This window comes from Phallusia mammillata, chromosome 8 (genome assembly GCF_965637545.1).
Source record: "Phallusia mammillata chromosome 8, kaPhaMamm4.hap1.1, whole genome shotgun sequence".
In the NCBI taxonomy this organism is placed as follows: domain Eukaryota; kingdom Metazoa; phylum Chordata; class Ascidiacea; order Phlebobranchia; family Ascidiidae; genus Phallusia; species Phallusia mammillata.
In genome coordinates, this window is record NC_137259.1 from 16,458,605 (window position 1) to 16,470,670 (window position 12,066).

General features: G+C 34.6%; 1 protein-coding gene across 1 annotated transcript in view; it reads left to right on the plus strand.

Moving 5' to 3' along the window:
- The first annotated feature begins 504 nt into the window (after positions 1-504).
- The window catches only part of LOC145204459 (uncharacterized), a 30,501-nt gene continuing 18,939 nt past the window's right edge, over positions 505-12,066 (plus strand). Inside the window, exons 1-22 of the mRNA XM_080077012.1 lie at positions 505-621; positions 717-800; positions 932-1,010; positions 1,813-1,886; positions 1,950-2,088; positions 2,168-2,287; positions 2,612-2,795; positions 3,130-3,322; positions 3,715-3,876; positions 4,554-4,838; positions 4,914-5,033; positions 5,110-5,159; positions 5,556-5,686; positions 6,107-6,152; positions 6,210-6,304; positions 7,644-7,723; positions 8,201-8,341; positions 8,668-8,868; positions 9,079-9,178; positions 9,882-10,054; positions 10,670-10,949; positions 11,638-11,760. Coding sequence (XP_079933138.1) covers positions 571-621; positions 717-800; positions 932-1,010; positions 1,813-1,886; positions 1,950-2,088; positions 2,168-2,287; positions 2,612-2,795; positions 3,130-3,322; positions 3,715-3,876; positions 4,554-4,838; positions 4,914-5,033; positions 5,110-5,159; positions 5,556-5,686; positions 6,107-6,152; positions 6,210-6,304; positions 7,644-7,723; positions 8,201-8,341; positions 8,668-8,868; positions 9,079-9,178; positions 9,882-10,054; positions 10,670-10,949; positions 11,638-11,760 — 2,911 coding nt within the window. The 5' untranslated portion in view covers positions 505-570. The remainder of the gene's footprint in view (positions 622-716; positions 801-931; positions 1,011-1,812; positions 1,887-1,949; positions 2,089-2,167; positions 2,288-2,611; positions 2,796-3,129; positions 3,323-3,714; positions 3,877-4,553; positions 4,839-4,913; positions 5,034-5,109; positions 5,160-5,555; positions 5,687-6,106; positions 6,153-6,209; positions 6,305-7,643; positions 7,724-8,200; positions 8,342-8,667; positions 8,869-9,078; positions 9,179-9,881; positions 10,055-10,669; positions 10,950-11,637; positions 11,761-12,066) is intronic.

Genomic DNA, 12,066 nt, shown 5'->3' on the forward strand with positions numbered 1-12,066 from the left:
TCAGAATATTCGTTAATGAATGAAAAATTAAAAATATTGTAAAATAATGATATATTTCAGACAAATCAGAACTCGAAAACTTGCAGAAGAGAACCTGGTTTATACTTGGTGTTTTTTTGGTTCAGAGTGGCATAACGCTTCATGGACTTTGATGAATGTAAAATTTAAAACAGAGAAAAATAGTAGTTATCAAGGTTGATATTAGGCAGTAACAAAATCAGAAATACTACCAAGTACCAACCCAAGCTAAATCACTAATTAAGATGAAATTTGAATGTAAAGTAAATGTTCTTTTAACATAAGTCCAATTTAGTTCTTATATTTTTTATAGGTAAGGTATGTATATAAAGGATCCAGTATTTCTTTCCATAAGGCAAGAATTTTGTCCTTGCATGTTTTTGGTAGTTGTGTGGTTTTTCTAATCGGCGAAGTATTTTCAATATCTTCCAGTACCAACGTTTTCCTAAAAATAAATTACATGTGCAAGGCTTAGAATCAACGAGAAACTCTTTTTATCACCATAGTTTAATATATAGGGTGGTGTAGGAGCTAAAAGGTGTGCTGAACTTGATGGCAGCTTCCTATGTTCCCTTGTCACTGCTTTCAAAGGGCATTGGCCAGGTTAGTATTATCTCAAGTAACATTTTCCTGTTGGAGGCAAATAACATTTTCCTGTAGTTTAATTGCGAAATAAATTTCTGATTTGGTAATTGTAGGTTTCTAAAAATGGACAAGAACGCCTGGATGTGTACTTGGAACCAGAAGATTATTACAACTTAGACTCTAAATACCGATATCAGGTATAATGTATTGCACACAAATATTATACTCAAAAAACTAGTTAATGTAGTTTTTGAATAAACTGATAAAAGGTACAGATTTGAACATCGATAACATTGATATTGAACTGTATGTGTATTGTTTTTGTCAGATTGCTCAATTTCGTCGCCAAGCTGCACGAAGTGACAATGGTTCTGTACCACTGCATAAAACATTTCTCACCAGAAAAGGTTTGGCAATGGTTTAGTCCCATTACAACGTAATTCCAGTAACATTTCATAATCAAATTGTCTTTGCCATAGGCACCAAGTAGACAGTGGCGGGGTGGTGTGGCCACCTTTTTTTAGCCACAGTGGCAGACACCATGGATATTTTAGTTAGTTTGTATATTTTTAAAATTGGTAAAATCCTCAGAAAATCAAGAAAACTTTTTTTCTTAAACAAACTGAAGATATAGCAACAAAAAGTGACTGAAAATTGTAACCTGCTTTGGCTAGTGAATTGTTTATGATGCCAAACACACAATTGTCTGCCAGTAAATCAATGACCATTCTTGCAAAACATTTGAAGGTGTTGTAATAATGGATTTGATTCTACTCTGTATTCACTTTAGTGACATCACAACGTGTTTTTGCAGCTGTTTCCTGATACTGTGTCATTGTTGCAATTTTTGATTTTTAATCTTTAATGATATGTGCAGAACCGAAATAAAATACAACACATCACAATATTCCCCCAACAGCTGCTAAAATCATTGCACATGGAGCAATTCAAATACATTCTGAATAAAAGATACAGTAGTTTTTAGTAATGTTCTTTACCTAATTGCAAAAAAATCTACCACACAAAAAATACATACCTTTTGTAAAATCGTAGTAAATGATAAACTACAACTGTTTCAACCTATAAACAGCGCACACTGTTTCAACCTATAAACATCTTAGTTTCATGTTAAAAAGAAAGCATCCATGGTTCAATTCAAAGTAACACAACCTAAAAAACATTATGAACAACATATGCTGTTTATTACAGGTGCATTACTGTTATTTGCTGAAGAACTGGCATACAAAAATAATGAAGAAGAAGAAGCTAGTCTTGTGAAGAAGGTGCAGGCAATATTTGTTTTTCTATAATTTATAGTAATCTTTATTTTCTGTGGTTATTTCAAGGATTCATCCTGGGAACAAGAATTTAGTTTTCCAGTCAAAGATGAAGAAGTCAAAGAAGAACAAGCCATTAAAACTTGCAATGATTTAAGCTGGGCGATTTTGAACTATGGTAGACAGAGGCCTATGTACAGAAAAAAAGGTAGCTTTACCACAGCTGAGAAAATAGCTCAATAAAACTTTATTTGTGCAGACTTGACTATTTGTTGATCTTGTTGTAGGCGACGACCTGTACTTGCGATTTCGCTATGAACCAAAAGCAGCTTTTTCTGAGCGTCGAATTAGACCTGGTTTCAGCCCTAAAAGATATATTTCAACATGGTCAAAGCAATGGAATGAAAGTACGACTGTTTTGTCATTTTAATGATGCCATTTTTGCGTATTTGTAACACTTAATATGGATCTGTTCGAAAGTGTAATAAGGAAAATTTATGGCCCAAATAGCCAGAAAAGGGGGGCATGCCTTTATACTCAATTGTCAGCAAATGCTCGTGTGATCATCAGTGATATGAGGGGTACACCAGTCTTTACCCACTTGATTCACATAAAAGATGTCATAAGCATTTGCTGTAACATTTCAATAATAAAGCATGTCGCTTTTTACATCTATTTGGGCCATTATTTTCCTCATTAAACTTGGGCAAATTTTTATGTTTTTTTTTCAGCAATGTTGCAAAAACTACGGAGTAATGGCTTGATTTCAGACAAGACACTGTACAGACAGAACCCACTTTTGCCTCATCTGTATAAAAATGCAACCTACAACCTTTCATCTGTGCCACCTCCTTATCGTGTCACTAAAAGCATGTTACTTGCCCCTGGAAATGTTCCATCTTATGAGTTTTACAGGTGTTTAAATATACAGTAACCAACAATAAAAGCATAGTTAAAAAAGGTTTAAAAACAGTAATTTTTGAAGTCAAACTACATTTATGATAAAAATGTAAACTATCAATTAAATTCTATAAATATTAATGCTTTTTGCTGGGTTTGTCACTCTAGTAGTATGCATGTTAATGTCAATGATCATTAAGTCTTTAGAGTAATATAACATTTGATAGAGTAATGATAAAGAAACATATGGTTTTGACTTAAATAAGCAAGTGCTTCCAGTCACTTTTTTGAGAAAGTGGGTTTTTGTCTTGACCACACTTCTGACTGTTTTTGGAAATTGATTTGGCAGAGTTAGAGGTCCTGGTGGACCCGGATCTGTTGAATCTTTTGACACAAGCAATCGTGTTCCCCCTCCATCTCAGCAGGACAACCCAACTGGAACTATTATTCCTGCTCACCGGATACAAGCTGTGAAATATCATGAGTCTGGTGAAATAATGGAAGTAACTTATGCTGATTTGAAACCAAAGGAAAAGCAAGAGGTTATTTTTTGTTCATGTTATAGCTGTTATGACCCTTTGAGTATTAGTGTTTTCCCAATTGTGTGTTGGCCACATATAATATCGATTAATTTCATCATGTATATAATTCAGTGCTATATGCAGAAAATGGAAAATACATCTGAAAGACTACACAAAATTCTGTTATATCATGCAAACAATAGCAAAGCTGTTTGATGCATTTACATACAATTTATTTTAATAAGTAATAATCAGATCAAGTTTGAGAAATTTTAGTTTGCAAACAATACAGGAATAGGTGATCATTCAATAAGAATTTAACCATAAGTGTTTGTACTAAACTTTAAATCAAACTTCTACTAAGGTTCAAACAAACTTTGCCACATGACATTTACATGCGTGTTTTTTGTCAGATTTTGGCAGAACTGTTGATTGCTGCCCATGAACATCAAAAGCACATTCGGGACACTCTCGATCTTGTGATGACAAAGAGCAAGAGAACTGTGGAGAGTGAGAGAGGTGGCTCCTCCTCAGGAGCAAGTGAATTGATGGTGGATATGCAGAGGGCAATACTGGTTAGTGCTAATTAAGCATTTTCATCTATCATTAGTTAAGATGAACACAAATTCATAACTGGTATCAGCCCTAAATCACTCATGCAGACCAGCAGTCATGGCACACTCATATGTAAATCATAGTATTCCAAGTTTATTAAAGGCCTCATAGTGACTCAGTTGGTCATACCTCAAGAAAAATCTAGCCTGTGGTGGGATTCGAACCCAGTGACTTGTGATCCTGCATCTATTCCTAGGTGTAGTCAAAAGACGTTGTATTTTTAAATGGCGGACACTTTTAAAGTGCAGTTCTATAATTTCCATATATACATCAAAGTTCATTGACTTGCAATAAATTTTGGTGCAAGAATAAGTAGCTTGAATTATGTAAAAAGCTGTCACAAGAATGATAAACTGTGGGCAGATAAAAAAAGTAATATTGCTCTTATATTGAAATGTTTTGCCAATTTTACTATGTTTTGTCAAAATGGAAAATGGAAACACTAAAAATTTGATTGATGCAATTATGTTCCAGTTGGTATGTTGATAGGTCCACATTTCTATGTTTGTGTTGGGGCTTTGTAATATAGCGACGGACACATTAAATTCGATTAATCTTTGTTGTGAACCAAAGCAGTACATATACAGACACATTTGTTGCCCAGTTTACACAACGACAAATATTGTGTTCTCAACAGAGTTTAGTGGAGTCACCCGTGCGACAACAAATGAGGGAACGGCAAAAACTTCTTAAAGAGCAAGAGGAAAAACTCCAGGAGCAACAGAGGAAGCAACAGGAGAAGGAGGAGAGAAGAGAAAAGAGAAGACAAAAGAGATTAGAAAAAGAAGAAGAAAAACGTAGAAAACACACCAAACTTCCTGCACCAGAACCAGTCAAAGCAACTCTTGTTGAACAACCTGTTCCAGTAAAAACTGAAGTAAAAAAAGTGGAGCCAAGTTTACAAGAAACAAGCGAAGCCAAGGTAACTGATACTTTCTTGGTTGATTAGTAAACACCAATTGTGTGTAAATGTGTTTGACTTTTTGGGTGTTAACAGGTTGATCCAAAAGAGGAAGAAAAAAGACAAAAAGAAGAACGAAGAAGGAAACGGAGGGAAGAAAGAGAAATGAGGAGAAAGTTAAGAGAGGAAAAACTTCAAGCAGAAGAGAAGAAAAAAGTAAAGTTCTAAAATATATGTGTGATAATACTTTCTTAATTTTATGCTTTTATGAACTTGGATGTTTTAATCATAGGCCGAAGAAGCAAGTGCATTGGCAGCAAAAGAAAAACAAAAAGCTGAAAGGTTAGTTGAGGAAAACTGTTTTTACAATTGTGGAATAAGTAATTGCAAATTATTCATTCAGTCCATCTCATGTGGTGCAGCTATTTTCGGCTTTTTGCCATTGCCATTGTGATGCTATATGTGTTTTTACCAAGCAAAATAAATTCAACTCATATGTTTTTACTGTTCTATTGATCTTTACATTGTTTTCTTTTTATTTACTAAAACAAACTCAAGTCATATCTTCATTTAATATCAATAAAAGCAAAAACTTCGATTTATTACGCAAACCAAAGAATTGAGTTGTTAGTGTACGACCCTAGCAGTACAGTTATGTACACTGTGGAATATAAAAAAATATTTTCAATGATTGCTATAAAATGGTTTGCAAATAAACAACATACATATTTTTGATAGACCACCAGCACGGGATGAACCAAGACATTCACCTGAAGCAGCGAATGAGGATAAGAAACACCACAAACGACATCATCACAGACACAAAAATCGTCAAGAGGAGGAAGAAGCAGATGAAAATGCTCCGAAACGTAAGATGACTCTCTTAATGGAAACTCTTAATTTGCCTAGCTTATTCATTGTAATTATACAGAATGTGCTTTATAGTAGAATCTTTTTGTTGAGGTGATGAATTCATTTAAACAGAAATTGTGATTTACTAGAATCTACAGCATCATATTTTAAACCCAGAAATTGTAAAATTGATTATGATTATAGTAAACCTTAGTTTGTAAATTGCTGTGTTTCAAAGTTTGTTGGCATCTTTAGCAAACCATACATTTTTCATTAAACTAAGATTTTTTCTGTGTCTGTTTTAAATTTCTGCTGGGCATGTATTTCAACAGACAAATTGTTCAAGCCATATTCTTTTTTAAGTTACTTTTGCGATGTGCAACAAATGTATGTTCTTGTTCACTTATATTGCCTATAAAACAAACATCTTTGTGTAGGGGAAGACAAGAAAAGACGTCATCGACATGACAAACATGAGCGCAGGTGTGTTGTTCATTTATATAGAGGTAATGTACACAATTAAACTCATTGCTTTACCAGACAAGCACACATCAAAGTGCAACAGAGTGCACATGAACCCACAGAACTCCATGGGCCAGATAAAGCACCAACAGTCAAAGAAACAAGCATTTCCGGTGAGGTATTGTTTCTAATGTATTGAAAATACACATGTTTTTGACCAGAAATATTACCTGCCATGTTGTTATATTTCAAAGCAAAACCTGGGACAAAAGTACACAGGAAACAATGTTGTAATGAACTCATTTCATTTTACAATACCTCTTTAATTAAAGTACAGCAATTCTAAATAACAAATTCCATTATGGCTTAATTTTAGTTGTAGATGGACACATAGACTTCCTGGTTCCACAAAGGTCAGACATTTAGGGTTTTAAAATCTTTTGTTCCCTTGTTACCAGTGTTTAGTAAATACTTGAAACAAAGCAGCATGCTCTGGGAAATAAAGAATTAAAAACCGAACTCATAAAGGCTGTGTTGTGATATACACAGACTTTGTTGCGTACTATGATACAACCTTTAAAAAAAGGGTCACAATGTTTTGAAAGTCACATGGTTAAGCCACTGAAACAGTATACGGCGCTGCTGCCATAAGCCTGTGCTTTGGAAAGCTGACTTTCACCACTTATTGTGTAGTAAAAACCCATTCTGCCACTTATCGGCCTATTGTGTTCAACCCCATACAGCGTATGCTATGGAATGTGTATGAAAAGTTTGAAGCACCACATACATCTTGTGTAGCTCGCTGCACTCTTATCTTTGCACCTGTTCTGGACAACATATGTTTTCTATTGTGTGGCCAAAAGCTTTTGTTCTTCAAACATGTTTTACCTGATCAGGTTTCGGTAGCACTGTCCTTCCTTCCACTTATGTAATATGATGCCTGATTGAAGATAGATTTGCCATTGCACAAGATAGGGCGTTGTTCTTGGTGTGGTTTGGAAAAATCAAACTCCATTAGCCATTTGATAAGCATCACTTTTATACCTTTTGGAACCTAACCATCAGCAAACTTTCTAGTTGAAAAAATATCTGAATATTAAAAATGTTGCATGGACAACTCAATATATTCCACATCCCTGTCTTATAAAATATATTTTATTAAGCAATAACTTAAGCAGTTTTCAATGAAACAAGAGGTAATAAGGACTAATTCTTGTTTCTTTGTTGCTTGGTTTCTATGATATTGTAGGTCTCTTCTTTATCCAATAATAGGTTGGATCATTGCAATTCACAGACTTAAACTAACATCTACCCAAACTTTATTATTGCCATATCTTCTGTATATTTTAGGTCTTAAACTACAGATTTTGAAACTTCTTTACCAGTAGACAAACTCTCAAATTGAAATCTTGTGTATAAAATGGAAGCAAAGCTCAGTTAAACCTCAAAGACTGACTCACAGAAACCCCAGGATTTAATCACAATTCAAATACAAAACTATATTTGTTATAGTGTATGAAGATGGGACAAATCCACGAGATACTTATGTTATTGTTCAAAAACCACAACCTGGTACTGTGACAGAAATCCAGGTACATACATGGTTTTGTCTTATGTAATGCATGATGTTGTGTTGGCATGAGCCGGAGTTGTAAGTTGGATCTGGATTTTTCGGGCCAGGTTTGGGCTTAAATTTCAATAGAAGGGCTTAATTAGGGCCTGACTTCACACACTGCCTTATTTGTGTTGCAATATGCCTGACATTCACATTTACTTCAGGCTTTGTTGAAAAAAAAATCGTTCTATCCCCAAGTTTAGGCCTACTTACAACTCTTAAAAGAGCATGAAACAGAATGCTATAAAAACAAGTTAAAGATTCTATCTGTTCTGTACAAATACTACTTTATTTTACTAACATGTCTTTAATCTTGCTAAGGTTTAAAATTTATGTTTGATTTTAAATGAGTAAAAATTTCTAACTGCTACTAACTAATTTTTAAACTTTTAATTGTTTTTGTGCATGAAAACTATTACCTATTTTAGCATGTTACTAACCGACCTGTTAACAGCATGTGAGCAAAGAAAAGCACCGCAAATTAGTGCGACGTGATGCAAACTTGGCTGGTGCTGGCTCGATCCAGGTACCAAACAACACGCCAGCTGTAGATTCAAGGTTGCTGGCTCAAAAACAGCCACAACCAAATGGAAAGGTATTTCAACCTCTACAGATGGATTTAATGCGTTTAATTGCATATGGTTCATAAAACCCCTTAGCCGGTTACTTGTGAAAAAAATTCACATAATCACATAATCCAGTTTATTTCATTACAAGCTTGGCAACTTGGTTATGCAATTAACCAGATATGCTTTAAAATAAAATGCTAAAAGCACTCCCTTTAAGCTGTATAGATTTTAAACTGTAAAAACTGTTTTTTGAAATAAGCAACAACAAATTTATACCATGCTATTTTAAAACCCGATTGTAAAAAACATTTCCAAAAATCTAAATTATTGTGTGACAAAAAAAATATTTCAGATTGAATACGAGGATGTCTATGTGGTGAAACGAATCAGTGGGAGTCACAGATCATCTGCCACAGAAGTGGATGCTGCCGTGGCTGCTGCAGCAAGTGGTGCTTATGTGTTTAATCCAGCTGAAGAGGTTATGCTGCCTGACCATAGTCGACCTCATGGCCCAAAGTCTACAACGTCAAGTCACTCTTCAGGAGCAAAGCAGGTATTTATGTAATTTTTAAATTTTTAATATGCCTTGGGTGCTTCTGATGTACATGCTAGGCCATATAACAAATGTAATACAGCTAAGGAAAATGTCCAAACATTTGATCAGGTGGACCAAAATTCTTCAGAATAGTATTCCTTTTAATGATTTTTTATCGAAATTTAATTGTTTTATAATTTTAAAATAAAAAAAACTGTTTTTATTCAGGTTCTATTCGCTCCAAAACTACCTGGAGATGATGAAACTTCATCACAAAAACAAAACTCAAGTTTTTATGGTGGTGCAATGCCCATTACCAGCAATTTAGGTAAATCCAAATCGTAGACACACCTGTGTCATTATTGATGTGTATAAACTATGCCTGTGATAGTTTGCAAATGAAAACTACATCTGCATAAGTCCACGAAAATAATTACTCTAATGGTGAAAATAACGGCCCAAATAGACGTAAAAAGCGACATGCTTGATTGTTCAAACGTTTCGGCAAATGCTCATGCCATCATCAGTGATATGAAGGCCACATCAATTGCACCCATTTATATACACTTTAGTCACATAAAGGAATGATAAAAAGGTGCGAAACAAGCGTTGCATAAAAACGATAGATAAAAAGGTGCGCAGAAGCGAGGTGTAAGCCACCTGAGAGTGTGCGTCTGACCAAACAGGTGAAGAGCAACTACGACATACAATATATTTACAAACAAAGAAACAATAGTAGGACAGCACATCACATAAAAAATTCGCAATAAGTTAATTAGGTATTAAACAAATACAGAGGAACCGACTTAGAATCAACGTTTAATTCCGGTTTATAGCGTTGAATGAAAATTGATTCCAGTAACATTAGTCGATAGCGGTCCCTGGCTGTCCCAAGCACTTCCGGGTTTTCAAAGGGCCGTTATTTCACCATTAAACTTATGAACAGATCCTGTATAGTGTTCCAAAATAATTACTCTGTTCTGTTAACCACATTAGAATTTTTTCTAACTATTCGAAATATTGTGTTACAGTCAAACAGACATTATCCGACAAAATGTCCATCCTGTCAGCAAGCCAAGGTCCTTCTGAAGCTGCCAGTGTCCAGAGTGAATCAAAGAAGTCGCATTCAGCATCTCACCATTCATCGAAACACAAACAACGAACATCGTCAGTGAAAAAAACTCGACGAGGAAGTTCAAGAAAGGTACAGAAATTAATTTAACTGCCACAAATCAACGAAGACAAATTGTCGGTATCTTAACAAGGCTTAAAAATTTAACTTATTTTAAAACTGTATAGCAAACATTCTGAAGTTACTTTAACAATAACAAATCAATAAAGACAAATTGACTGTATCTCAAACAGGCTTAAAGCACAAACCTTATTTTTTGAAACATTTTTGACGAAAAGCCAACTCATTGTAAAACTGTATAGCAAAGATTCTGATATCACTTTTACAGCCACATGTCAAGCAATGGTTAAATTTCTGGTATTTTAAAGATTGCAAAATGCGGATTTCAACTATTTCCATATTATGCTGTAAAAAATATCCCACCGGAGTTTGATGCGAAATTATGTTTTTACAAATGCTGGTTTTAGGTTTGTTGTGGTACTGTAAGCGTTTCACATAATCTCTGACAAGTCCATGATGCAATGCACTTACGATGTAGCTGCATTGCATTACATTTTATCCACAAAATCGGCTCTTCATATTAGTGTCATGCATCAGTGTTTGCCTTGACAATTGTGTTTAGTGATAATGTTTTGCTACAATTTTCTGTGTCAAACAAAAAAAAAACTCGGCAAACATTTCTCACAGACTTTAGAATGGCCCCCTCTTGTGCCTTCTATCGGAATCGAACCAGCCACACCAATGCTGACGAAACAACAGGAAAGCACTACTCCCCAACAACAAGCGTCTCTATCTGGTTCCCAGTATCTTGCTCCATCTGGGTCATTGCCCGGCAGTCAACATGCTTCCTTGAGGGGCAAAGTGAGATCAGATAGTGGCAGTGAACAAGATGGATCAGATGGCTCTGACCAGCAAGAATCAGATGATGGTGATAAATACAGAAAAGGACAACGACCATCCCGAAAAGGTACAGAAATACATACAAATTAGTGTTTTGCGCTCTATAATGTTTTAATGTTAAGCTGGGTGATTGTTTTAGTGCTATTGTGGAACTATGTTTTCTTTCACAAATGAAACAAAACTTGATGCAATTATCAAGTATAGGGCATCGAAACGTCGGAATAAAATTACATTTGCCAGAAGAGCTCTATAAACTAGATATTATACCTGGCAGCAATAGCTTATATATCGATGCAAATATGTTGAAGTGACATTCGGTAATGGCTTTTAGGTTATGGTATGAAAATATAAGTATCTGAGCTGATCTCTGTTAGTACTATGTCTTTAATACCAAGTTTTTTAACACTTTGATGCGATAATTGAAACCAATCTTTGCTGTGAAGAAATATTTGTTTGTTTTGTTTTTTCTTGTTCATGGGCAGACGGGGCCTGACTGCATTATGTTTCAAGTCTGCTATTGATCTGCATATTATATTGCAAGTCCGCTGATCTTTTTTAGCTGCATCGAATGTGTCATGAATGTTTGACATTTAGAAACATAGTCAATACAACAAGAACACAATGAAAGTAAACTAAGCATTTTTTACCACACAGGAATTAAAACCTATTTAAAAGACCGTGTCAACTGTCAAATAACTTTTGTAGCTATGTAGAAAAAAAAAAAAAAAAAACGTTTTTTAATGTGTTGTATTCAGATTCCGACAATGAGGAGTCGGATCACAGTGATGGAGCATCGTCTAAATCCACAGAACGAAAATCATCGAAGAGGGAATTTGCATCTAAGTCAAGTCAAACTGGAAGTTCTAAATCAAAGCAAGGTATCAGTCTTAAACGGATTTAACATTGCATAGCTTGATAGTTGAAAGTAGCTTTGTAGTATTTTTAATGAATTGTTCAACACCTAATGAACCAAGACATTATTTAACACCAACATATTAACAAGTTTTTCCATCTTGTTCCATCAATTGTACCAAAATGTTTTTGAAAATATCTAAAACCATGACAGCTAACCATTCACACCAAATAAGCTTGAAACGTTCCAGCATCATGTAATAATATAAGATTAAAAAAAAACACAAATATATCTTTTTGGTATTGTTTCGTTTGATTTTTAATATTGGACA